Genomic DNA, 13,058 nt, shown 5'->3' with positions numbered 1-13,058 from the left:
CGCCGAGAATCTCTTAAGGCCGCAGCGTCGACGACTACGGCAGGCAGGGCGTGAGCGGCGTATTCAGTATCAGCAAATAAGAAATACTGTCGTTGTTTGTACACCCAATAAATAAAATTAATGTGTTAATGGTGCAGTCCTACAGAGCAGACGACAGCAAGAGCGGACGTCAGGGCGGATTGGAAATGTATCATCGCTCCTCTCGCTCTCCTCAGCCACCGCTAACGTTGAGGCCGCAGCCTTACGTGTTTCAGCGAACAGCTAATTGTTAAAATGAAGACTTCAACAATTGTGAGTGAGGTGCGTTGGGCGATTTTAGAATGAGTAAAACTTCAAGATCACATCACTGGCATGTCAATAGGGCTCGGAGTCATAGTCAAAAAAACATTAAAGAATAATTTAAAAATGAAAATCAGATATTTTTGAATTTAACAAAAGTAATTATAAATTTTACCTACCTATTTTATAATAATAAAATCAGTTTGCCAGTAATGATAATTTTATCATAATAGAGCCATCTAGTATGCAATGTGAAAGTTATAACATGAACTATCAGTCTGAGGGTTCTTATTACAGTCATGGTGTGGTTCTCTTGACAGTTTATCAGATAGATTCTACTGTCCACGGTTCTCATAACAGTTTAATCTTAAAGTGAACTGTTTCACAAAGATGGCTCCTGAAGTAGGCTTATAACAGTTGACATATAAATCAAGGAATTCAATGTTTGCTGTCACCCTCCCACAACCTGCACCATACCCTACAAACTTTGTCAGTCAGTTGGTACACTCTTGGCAAAGCCAACAGTTGTAGGATATAAAAATACAATATCAAATCTACTATAAAAACTGCTCCATTAAAAAAGTTACTAAAGTTTAGTTGGTTTGTTTAATTTAGTCCTATAATAGTGATTATTCTTTTAAAAAAACTCACATTAAAAAAGAAAATGGCTCAAAATGGCCTTATGAAAGTTATAAAACATCACTGTTAAATCAATGTCATCATTGTTGCCAACTGATAGATGTCCACAACTGGATATAAGTGTCTTGTAAGGATTTCCATATGCCCTCGGTCTTGCTCTACCTGAATCCAGCAGCTCCTCGCAACTCATTTGCTCTACCAACACTGCGTTTTTCAGTATAAGGTCACCATTCTAGCTCCTTGTTATAAAGTACTAGGTCATTAATAAGACTTAAACAAAGTATCACTACTTAGAACAACATTTAATTAAATAATAATATTTACATTAACTCGACTAATAAAAATATTTAATACTTATCCTAAAACGTTTTTACAGGAGTTTACTGTATTTTATCTGAAGATCCTTCGGCTAACAGTTCTTTTTCTGCAGACGCTTTAGCCGCTTCAATTTGAGGTTTAACATATCGGAAGTATCTGTAGAAATGTTCTCCAAGGATTACTGACCCATACAGAGTCAGACCAACACAGCAAATCACTACACCTTTGTGTAATTTATCATATAATATTTCACGAGCGTATTTCTTCATTGTTTCTGTAATATAAAAATATGTATTGGTTTACCACATAACGATTAACGATTTCACTGTATAGCAAGTAAATGCCTGGTATAGTAACAAGCGGTAAATGGAAAAGCTTTTACGTTTAGTGAATACGATGGTTAATAGTAATTTATTACCTGAAGTTAGTAGTTACTTTCTATTTTATTTATAACCCTTTTAAAACGGATAACCTAAAATTTTGCTTCGTACAAAATCAAAAGTCAAAAAATTACAAAATGTCAATGTCATTTTTTTTTTCACAGATGTTCACCATCGACCACCTACCATTAAGCTCCGGATACACGCTCCGTCTTGCATGCGAAGAGTTGTTATAATAAGATCAATAAATAATATCATCAACGCCATGACAAAAAAAGAGCAACTTAAATAAGTATAACACTTCGATCATAGATTCATAACATGACTCAGAAGTTACATAGTTCTCTGTGGCTTGAATACTGATCCACACGTGTTCAAGTATATTCGTACAAACGGGGAACTGCGCAGTCTTCAGCCACGCTTTTGAAACCATGTGGGATAGGTACAATCTTGACATCAACTCACTACGCGCTTAACTGCGCAAACTGGCTATAAAGTAAACGTGTAGGTAAGACAGAGCGTGTAGTTGGAGCATTGGATTAAGACCACGAGTAGATATCTGCGCAGTATTGTACCAATGATCTGCGCAAATTCGCCATAGAGTTTAGGTATCGAGAATATGACGAGTTTTAGCACAATGTCAAATCACAAATGTCAATGTCAATTGTAAAACAACAAACGACAGCTGGGAACATTTTTAATTTATAAAAATAGTACTTTTAAAGTAACTTTTGATTAATTAATATAAGTTATGCAGTTCAATTTTGCTATTAGGACATTCAGTAAAACCAAATATATATTGCTACCAAGAAGGTTCAATTCAAAAGTACCCATACATCCAGTGATAACATTAGAAAAACAAGCACACGAAAGAACCAAAGTTGATACAAACACAATATCCCTTTTGGAGCGACTTTCCTTAGTGAAATGTGATACTGATGAAGGTGTTAACGTTTTAGAGGATTCTATAGCTTTTGCAGACAAAATTCTTCATATAGACACCACAGGGGTGGAACCTCTTTATACAGTTTTAGAGAAGGAGTAAGTTCCCCTTTTCTTCCTTTTTTAGCATTTTACAGGTCTATGTTTACAGACTATAGAATACAAAGTGATAGCACAAAAATACTGAACAGATTTTATTCAAGTTTTGTTATCTAAAACCACGCATGTCAAGCGTAGGTGTCAGAAAGTAGAAAATATAGCCCATAGATATAGCCACTAATCTATGATCTAAACTCATGTAGTACCGTACAGCTCTTAGTAGAAACTAAGAGCTGTACGGTACTACATGAGTTTAGATTTTTTTCTCATCCTCTTGGAGTTCTGTTATTTTCCAGGATAAAAAGTATCCTAAGTATAACTCTAGGATAGGTCTTTAAGCTAAACTTCAAAATTGGTTCAGCAGTTCAGATGTGAAATGATAACAGACATACAGATAAAATGCTTTTCTATTTATAATATTAGTATGGATTTGAATCCTGCCAGTTCTGCAATTTTTGATACTTATGTATTTAAAAATAATTTAGAAATTGTCCTTAAAGTGCAGGTAAAAACACTATCATAAAAATTATAAAATTATTAGAATGGAATATTCTATATTGGAAACTCTACAGATATCTTTTCAATTTGGCTCATTTGGTTTTCTTTTGATCAGGAACTATCTTACAATAACATTATATTACATTTCACAGAAATCTAACTTTAAGAGAGGATATAATAACCCAGGGCAATTGTCAAAAGGATATATTAAAGAATGCAGCTGTAACTGAAGATGACTATTTTGTTGCACCCCCGGGGAACATCCCACTACATGAAGTGCAACCACAAATAGAAACTACACAAAAGGTGAAGAAAAATGAAAACTGAAATCCAAAAGCTTACTTCATTAGCAAAATTTTTAAATCTTAAACATTCAGTCATAACAAAAACAGTAATAAGTTTAGAGCAACCAAGTAAGATTTTACTTCAAAATATTTACACTAGTTGGTTGAAATCAATATACAGTAAAACTGTACAACATTTCCCAGTATACTTAGATAAAGATGAAGCATTAAAATCTCAAAAATTTTGTTATGGTTTCATCAAACCACAATCAATAGATATCGATGAAATATTAATAGAACATAGAAATAATGAGTATGAGCCAAAAAATAGAGTAGATCTGAAGCTGCACTTAGTTGTACCACAGCAAGATGTGATGCAGTATTTTATACAGTGGCAAAGATACAGGAAATATTGGTGGAGCTCGGTAAGTACCTACAAAATTACAATTCACTAGGTTCTTTTGAAAGTACAGTTTTCTATTTTTTTTATTTTTATTTATTAAGTCTTTTCATAGAATAAGAGAAATAACACCTTTTTTTTTATGATTCTCTAGGTTCTTTTTGGGTAACATTTTCTATATTTTTATTGCTTGTCTATGATTCACTAGGTTCTTTTGGTGTAAGGTTTTCTATATAATTTCATTACTTGCCCATGATTTGCTAGGTTCTTTGAACTAACAATTTCTATATATTTTTTTTTATAACTTGTCTATAATTAGGTTCTTTTGAGGTATAGTTTTCTATATTTTTATTACTTGTCTATGAATCGCTAGGTTTTTAGTTTTCTATTGTTTGCCTAGTTATTTTTGGGAGTGAACTTTCTGAAACTTAAATTATTATTAACTACTTGTTTATTATTCACTACATACTTCATATTTCCAGATTACAACCACACCAAGTCTGTTCAGTATAAATGATATGAAGCAAGGAGCAGAGAGTGCTGATGTAAACATTATAGCCAACTTTAATTGGGGGCCGCAAACTGTAGAAACAATCAGTATTAACAGTAATGGTTTGAACAATAATAATAATGTAAGTTAATGAAACATAATTAATTAAATCACTTTATACTTATAATGGAAATCACTCACAATAGTTTAAATGCTAGAATAATTAAATCACCTAACTATTAATTTTTTAGAACTTAAAGTCACATTCCTAGATAAGTTTGTTAATTTTTTTTAAAACCTACTTACGTAAAGATAGTTAAATATTCAGGGTTGGCTGAGCAAAATTAAATTGTACCTACGTATTATTTTTATACACAACAATAAAAAAAGGAGATCTATCCAATAAAAAAAATCAGTACAAAATAAAGGTAGCCTTATCCCTTAGAAACACAAATTACTTTTTTAAGGAAAAAGATTTCCATTCTAAAGTATTCATCTTAAGAAATTCTTGCTATACAATATTAATACTTTGGTCTTAGCTTATTTTTGATTGCTATGACATACCTACTGTTTTTTTTTTTGCAGAATAAAACTAAGACATCTAGTCTGACTTGTGACATGGGATTAGAGACAGCTTTACTTACGCTTTTACTGGATGGTATTTCAAATGCAACAAAGGAAGAATATTTGAGACTGCACAACAGAATGGCTCCTTACAAAATTTCCTTTGCATTGGATAGTGAAGGTATGGCTATAGGTAATCAAATTCGAAATAAACTTAATAAAAACTAGTTTGCAGTAGCTGCAGGAAGCGGTGATGGCCTAGGGGTCCGGCTTCAATCCCAGGCATGCACCTCTAACTTTTCGGAGCTATGTGTGTTTTATGTAAGTAATTAATATTAGAACTTGCATTGGATGGTGAAGACATAAGACAGATATACTTCCGCATTTACGATATTACGATTATATTTATTATTTGCCTTTATCATTTTCTTTGACTGTCCCGTATAACAAAATTTTATTATTTTGTTAAATCAAAATTCCATAAAATTTTTTTTGTTTCGCAGATGAAAAAATATTAAGTACTCTTAAACAGTTAGCTCGACTGATATTTCACAAACTGAGCTCAAAGGAGATTTCCAGTTGGTTTCCAACTTTTACGCTGCCGTTACAACTTCAGGTAAAAACATAATAAAATATTTCTGACCAAAAACAAAAGGAACTGCACTATGCTTGGCAGATAATTTTGGCCATTTTAGTGGTTAATTTATTTGCTCATACTTTGAAAATCAATCTAGATCCTTTCTTTTATAGACCACAGAGGTCTGATTCAAAGAGGTCAACGAGCTTTAAAACATGAAAATTATGTAATATTACAGATCAAAGAAAATCTACACATGGGAGTAACATACACAGCAATATTAAACGAAAATACGCTTTCCAATGGGATTTTTCATTTGTTAAACAGCAATACTATGTTGAAGGTAAGATTACTGAAAGTTCAAACCATTTTTAAAATGACTAGACATTGGCGTTCCCACGGTTCATCTGGTTTTGGATTTTGAAATTGACTCCAAAATCCGTTTTTAGAAATCAATATTTGGCTTGTAACAAACAATCTAAATTAAAACCTTATTACTTCCCAGAGTAGTTATACGTTTCGGAACGCTAAATCGCTTGGCGGCACGGCTTTGCCGGTAGGGTGGTAACTAGCTACGGCCAAAGCCTCCCAATGGAAATCGCTGTGGAGCGCGCTAAGGACACTTCTCTTAAATATCTTTTTCCAGTCAAAGAGTAATTGTTTGTTAATATCATGCCGCTTATCGTCTGATTAATAAATAATTTTATTAATCAGACGCTGCGGTGCCGCAATGCGTTGACCATTTTCTCAAAGGGCCGACAAACCGTGTATAAGTATATTATGTACAACGAACTTAATTTTCGACGCTTATCAAAAAACCTGTTAAATTGCGGCATGTACTTACTCAAGATAACGCGATAACCAAACTCGTTATTTACTCCGCGTTTTATCGTTGACACTTTTTTTATTACTGCTATACAGGGTGTAACCAGAACGCTAGCAAAATCGATGATAGGTGATAGTACTGATGCTTTATAATAAGATACCATTAAAAAAAAAAATTGAAAAAATCCTGTACCTATGTTTTAAAGGTTCACAATATAAGTATTGCAAATAAAACATCTAACTGATGCTGAGGTCAACGAACGTTCCGTAAATAGGTCACTCGAAGTCAATGCTGTGTCGTAGGTGGGGCATTGACCCGAGGTTTGCACGCTATACAATGCGGGTTTAAAAAATACTAAATCACTAAAACTACAAGATAAGGCAAAAGGCTTTCAATCTGCGGCCGATTTTTAGGGTTCCGTACCTCAAAAGGAAAAACGGAACCCTTTTAGGATCACTTTGTCTGTCAAGAAAACCTACAGGGTAGGTACTTCCCGTTGACCTAGAATCATGAAATTTGGCAGGCAGGTAGTTCTAATAGCACAAGGAATAAATCCGAAAACCGTGAATTTGTGGTTACATCACGAAAAAAAATTTTTTACGCGCCGACGACGCAACGATCTGATTTTATTTTGACATATTATTACGTATCAAAATAGTTATACCTTAATTCTGTGTTCCTTTTTTGCCTAAATTATTTATTTTATTGTTACAGGAGCAAGTACATGTTGCAGATTTCGACACCTATGCCGCTTTATTATGTGGAAAATATTGAGGCATACCTACTTAATTTTTCTTTTGATTTCTATTATAAAACGATAAAATCGAAGAAATGAAAGCGAAGCGAATCTTTTCTTTTAATAAATTGATTATATCTTTCAAGGTGTTATGCAGTTGTTACAGTGGTGTTATAACTTACATTACAATAATGTTGGGTTTTGACTATGGATTTAATGTATTTCATTGAGTTAGAATGTGTTTCATTGAGTTAGGACAAAGTCATAGACATTTTTAATGTGTTTTTTACAAGAAACAACTTATCAATAAAAAACAAATTCAATTTTACTTCCAAATTTAATTCTTATTGCATGACATTTTGACATTAGAATCTTATCATAGGCTATATTTAAAACACTCTAACGTTTGATCTTAATTATCATTTAACTAAAGCAATATTTCAAATAAGATCTCCGCATGCGTTTTCGCAAAAAATACTTGGTACTAAAATATAACATGGAATCAGATTTTCAACTAATGTAAGTAGGTATTTACCTACTATTAAAGTAGTAAAAATTTTATTTGTTTTTGGATACTTATTACATTAATCATGAAAAAAAATAGTAATTGTTTGCTATTACCAAGTATCTAACCTGTAATTTATGAAGAGATTTTATTTAAAAAAAAATCACACAAACGATTATCGATTTACAGAACAAAGGAATATCCTTGCTTGCTTGCCAACACGTTCAAGAGATTGAGAATGAGACAGCATTAGCATAGCAGTTTCATCAAATGGTCCATACAGAATGTACAGTGTGGCTAGCTAGGCATTTGTGCTGATTTCAGCAAATCATAAGTCATGTCTGTCGAGATACTAGCTTAATATTTATTTATTTATCTTTTGCCCGGTTCCTATAAAATAGGTCATTGGTAAATAAGGTAATTAAGTAATACAAAAAACTTCATTATTTAATTAAGAAATAATATATTATTAACATATACTTAAATTATTTTTATCTGTGTCACACATTCGATGCATCGCACAAAACGCACGCCGCAAAGTTAAATAGGTATATTATGGCATGCCCACAAAACGTCGTGGCCATGTCAAATATGCAGTACAAGTCATTTAGGGCCCTAGCACACATAATATCTTTAGCATCGGCGGTCAGCGATTTTCTGTCTGTAACGCGTTTTTCGGTCGCTGTATTCAAATCGCGCGTTTTAGTGTTCGGACGCGGCATCGAGTTAACTAAAATGGACTTAAGATTTTTCAAATTCAAATTATTTTTATTCAATTAGACTTTTACAAGACTTAATCGCTGCGATTATTATTATTACTACTTATTATATATTACATGCGCGGAGTGGAGCGTTCAAATGCGGCATCGAGCTTCCGCAAAGCAACTAACCATCGTTGATGCTAAAAGCATCGTGTCTGCTATGGCCCTTAAGTAATACTAAAATGATTTCAGTCCCTGCATTACGAAACTTGCGACTATTGCAATGTGACTATCGCGATTACTATCATTGGACGAATGGTACCTTTGATAAAGGTGATCGCATACCTTTGGAAAAGCATCGCAATGCATTTTTCATTACTGAAACTACGTGTCAGCAATCAACATCAAAATAGTGTCAATGACGTCACCAAAGGTTACTGACCTTGACTGACCCACGGAAAGGTTACCCACAACCAGCGAGCTTAATGCTGTTGACGTATTATAGTATTGCATATTATGCATTCTCATATTATGCCATATGTTATGTCATATTATGCATTCTCATTTAAGCCATCCACAGACAGAAAAAATTCTAACGCGCCCCTGAAAGTACTTTTGCTCATACATTTTATACTAGACATTTGGGTGTCCTCTTCTGAGGCTCACACAGAGTGAGTGCGACAGAAAGTTTTTGATATGTGGTTATTGGCTAGCCTTATATTGTCCTCACTGTCAACTCATGTAGTGAGTACGTTATTTGACCAATCTAATTGATCGCAAACCCAGAAATCTTGACAATTGACTAAAGCATTTACGCCTGGAACTGTACATCTTTCAGATTGCCAATAATAATGTATAGTACGCGACAGGTTGAGATGGCAATCGGAGTATGAGGCGGGGAGATGCCCCGCACAGCCGCACGTCACCCGCAGCGGGTTAGCGCGGGGGTTCCCCACTCCAGTTGCCATCTCTACCTGTCGCGTTTATAGGTACCTACGTAACATTATTGATAATAATCTGAAAGATTGCAACTATCGCAAATATGGCAAGTTTCGTAATTAGGAATCCAGTATAAAACTCGGTAAGACATGCACGCTATTAACTATTAATTAATAGTAATTAGTTGAATTTTTGGTTTCCAAAATTATTGAACAATATACGTAAGAACCAATTTTGTAAACATAGGAGTATATGGCCAATGGGCATACTTGTTAGACAAGACAGAGGAAAAGACATAGTTTGAATTTATTCAAGTCATTTTATTTTAGCTAGTTCAATATTAAAATAAAGAACTTCAACATATTTCTGAAACCTTTATGCATAAAAATTGCATAATTTTTCTTATAAAAATCATTCACACAAATCAATATTTCAAACTCCAAAATGCTTTACAACTTTTCTTTGCTTTCCCTCGCTAATTCTTCTAAATTATCAATGCGAAAGTTCGTCTCACTTGATTTCATAAATTTTTCAGCAATTAAACACTCAACTTAACCCACTCAACTCAATTTAGAGCTGTCTATATTAATTAATGACAAGTAAATCAAAAATCCATTGACAAATTAGCGCGCATCGTCTAGTGGGCATTATAATAGGGATTAAAGTATGAAATTGTCGTTTTATTGTAATAGGTACTTCGAATTGACATAGAACCTTCATGGTTTGAGATTTTTGAGTGAAACTTTTTTCATACGGTACCTATGTAGTTCTTCTTTTAAAAAATGTGCAACATTTGATTATCAACTTTTACCTTTTTGTGTTAATTTAATATTAAATTACTATCTATCAGGCCCTTTCATTTAGTTAATCTTTATTGATTCTGCTCCACTCAAAAAATCTAAGTACACCCATCAGCCGTATGATAAAGTTAGTAAAGGAATCACAAAGTCATAGTATAGACAGTAACAATAGTACATGGTTTCAGTAAACATAATGACAAATGCTTCATAATAAATGTTTTCACAGCTGCAAAGAGTCACTTGTACAACTAGGTTCTTAGGTAATTAATTATTGACTTATATAAAATATACTTGAAGACATTTCTTGTCAGTTTTATATTGCACCCTAAATCGCTGTGTGGTTTAGGCTGGCAACTGTAGTTTCTTCCCTTTAAGAACTGAAACAATATAAATTTAAACATCAACTATCTTAAACAATAAAAATATAACAGAGAGAGAGAGAGATGAGAGATAAGAAAGAGAGATGAGAGATAAGAGTTTAAGCGATAAAAAGAGAGGTATTTGTTGTCGCTGTGTGAGTTCAAGCATAACAAGAGTTCCCACTTATTGAAACGTCATTGCGGACTGAGCCTGTTGTACCTATAATTTACTATCAGGTATGCTGTGTTAATATGGGGTACATTAACACCTTTTCCACTTTTCATTTTAGGAATAAGTGCAACAAACACAGTGTAGTTTAAATTTTAGTGAACAATTATTGTGTTTGAGTGAACATGAGGTTGCAATTTAAACTAAAAGAGACAGAAAAAAAAGAGCAATAAAAAGTATGATTTTTTGACTGAACAGTGGATGTTAATTTCGAATCTGATTGGGTGCAAATCTGGTCTTCTCACTTCAGAAGAAATGTACACTGGGAGCCCTTGAACATATATTTTTGGCATATTATTCACACCTATTAGAAGCTTAGATAAATCAACAAAACTTAATGACTAGGTAGTACTCATTATTTACCTTTAGTGATGTAGAGGTAGAAGAAATCACAATACAGCACAGTTTGCACAACACCAGCGATGACCGCTATAGGCTCAAAATGCTCTTCAACAAAGTAGCGGTATATCTGAAACCACAAGCAATATTTAAATGAACATTATTTTTCTCTCACTCACTCAGTCTCGTGTCACACACGCCTGTGTTTTGTCTGACTTGTCAATCTTAACAACAGAGACAATGCTAAACCAAAGCTGATTATTATCTCGTTCCAAGTTGGAAGTGTAATCTTTCCTACCACCTACCTATGCTTAACTTGATTTAGCAAATATGTTTCAGTGACATCAAAGATACCAGCTATTTTTATCAGCAAAAATTTGTAATCAAGTATATCTGTAATTTGGTAACTATGATACAGTTAGGTATCCTAGTCTTTTAGAGGGATACATCACAAGGAAACCTGCATGCTTGAGAGTTCTCCATAATATCTTCAAAGGTGTGTGAAGTATGCCAATTAGCATTTGGCCAGTAAAATAGACCATGACCAAACCCTCCTCATTTTGAGAGAAGACCTAAGTTCATTAGTGAGCCAGTATGGGATAATGATGATGATGATGATGATCACAAGACTTGTTTCATTTTCATGTTAATTCTCAGATCTCTTGATATTAATATTCCTTGTCTTTATAAAAAAAAGCATGAGGCCGACAAATCAAATTTCATGTCACCAACTTTTTCTAAAGCCTGTAATGAAAAAATGTCACAATAGACACCAATAACATGTTAAACAAAACTCACCCAGTTTAAGAGATAGAGACCTCTGTAAGAGCCCAGGGCAAATAAATAGTGAGATGTGATACTCTCAGCTTCTCCAGTCTTGGACACCAGGAATAACTGTGGTAAGATTGCAACCGACTCCAAATAAATCGAGAATGTCCATAAAACCTGAAACATAAAGTGAGATTGTCAAAAAAGTCTAGTGTTTTGCAAAACATTGTTTTACTCCCCAGTTAAAATTAGATCAAAAATTATGAATACAAGCATCTGTCTTTTTGAATTTTATACATGTATCTTAATTAGAATTGATGCTTTTTCAATTTGCCACTTAGTTACAACTTAGTTTTTAAAACAAGGTGTGTTTTTGTTCAACAACTCTGTTGATGAGTCTTTAATCAGTGGACATTGATTCTATCACTATTAATTGGTCAACCAATTTAAGATTCTCTTTTACTTTAATTGGTATCATTTTAGTTTTGTCTTCGTTGATGACACTACATCTCAATAGACAACAGAATCCATGATCCGTTCGTAATTAAGTTTAACATAGTAAATAGTAAAGATAATGGGACATTAATGGATGAGTAAGATCCTAATCGCTATATAGTAAGTAAAATATTATCAGTCTAGATTGTGTGTAAGTACATATCTAATATGATGTACTTTGTATATGCTTTAACACTACACTTTTTAATTAGAAGAAGAGGATATGCAATGATCGTCGGTGATGAATTAATTGCTACACATAATGTAGATTATAATAGATCAATGAACTATACTAACCTCCAATGCTGTGAATTCGCGATTAACAAGCAATGCTAGTATCAGAGTCGGAATCAACAAGAACTCAATCCTAAATGTGTCGTGGTTGTGATCGTAGGTGGCCTTAAATTTGACATACATCAAATACACTGTAGCGTAAGATGCTGCGATAAAGACTATTTTCATGATGGTGTTATAAGCAGACACGTAGGCCGTTAGTAAGTCCAAATACCGCGCCGTATATACCACGGAAAATAGTATTTGCGATTTTCCTGATATTCCTGAAATATTTAAAAAAACATTATAACAATATTACAGTCTGTACACTTGAAAAATAGAAGGAACATGCCGGTTGTGATTACCTGCACATGATCTGGTTTTCCATATTTTAAGTAGAAGTATAATTATAGCTAACAGGTGGGATAAGTCGGCGAGCAAACGAAATATATTCATGATTTAATATTTCACGGAATAGTTAAAATAGACGCCGCGTAAAATAACACTCAACAATCTTCTCATTCAAGCAAAAATGACGTGGCTGAATGACAAAGAATGTTTTTGTTGCCAGTAAAAATCACAAGTTAGTAAATCGAAATTCGGATACTTGTACCTAAT

At 33.4% G+C, this 13,058-nt stretch overlaps 2 protein-coding genes across 4 annotated transcripts; one reads left to right on the top strand and one right to left on the bottom strand.

Annotated features, from left to right (window-relative positions):
- The first annotated feature begins 2,286 nt into the window (after positions 1-2,286).
- Positions 2,287-10,060, top strand: LOC123871751 (DNA polymerase subunit gamma-2, mitochondrial-like). Of its 3 annotated transcripts, XM_045915697.1 has the most exons (7): positions 2,287-2,657; positions 3,308-3,431; positions 4,322-4,471; positions 4,915-5,074; positions 5,397-5,509; positions 5,709-5,813; positions 7,011-10,060. In XM_045915697.1, exons 1-7 carry the CDS (start codon positions 2,368-2,370, stop codon positions 7,068-7,070), a joined length of 1,002 nt encoding a protein of 333 aa, XP_045771653.1. In that variant the 5' UTR covers positions 2,287-2,367; the 3' UTR covers positions 7,071-10,060. The 3 variants fall into 3 exon arrangements, with proteins under 3 accessions (XP_045771653.1, XP_045771652.1, XP_045771651.1); XM_045915696.1 differs by lacking the exon at positions 2,287-2,657 and having other exon boundaries at positions 3,327-3,864; XM_045915695.1 differs by lacking the exon at positions 2,287-2,657 and having other exon boundaries at positions 3,327-3,864; positions 4,915-5,086.
- Positions 10,052-12,976, bottom strand: LOC123871752 (ER lumen protein-retaining receptor). The gene is made up of 5 exons (XM_045915698.1): positions 12,806-12,976; positions 12,465-12,724; positions 11,703-11,849; positions 10,929-11,034; positions 10,052-10,354 (listed from the first exon to the last, which is right to left on the bottom strand). The coding sequence occupies exons 1-5, from the start codon at positions 12,894-12,896 to the stop codon at positions 10,320-10,322; spliced, it is 639 nt and encodes a 212-aa protein (XP_045771654.1). The 5' UTR covers positions 12,897-12,976; the 3' UTR covers positions 10,052-10,319.
- Positions 12,977-13,058: the final 82 nt, after the last annotated feature.

Source organism: Maniola jurtina, chromosome 14 (assembly GCF_905333055.1).
Source record: "Maniola jurtina chromosome 14, ilManJurt1.1, whole genome shotgun sequence".
Lineage (NCBI taxonomy): Eukaryota > Metazoa > Arthropoda > Insecta > Lepidoptera > Nymphalidae > Maniola > Maniola jurtina.
This window is presented reverse-complemented; position numbering and strand designations above follow the sequence as displayed.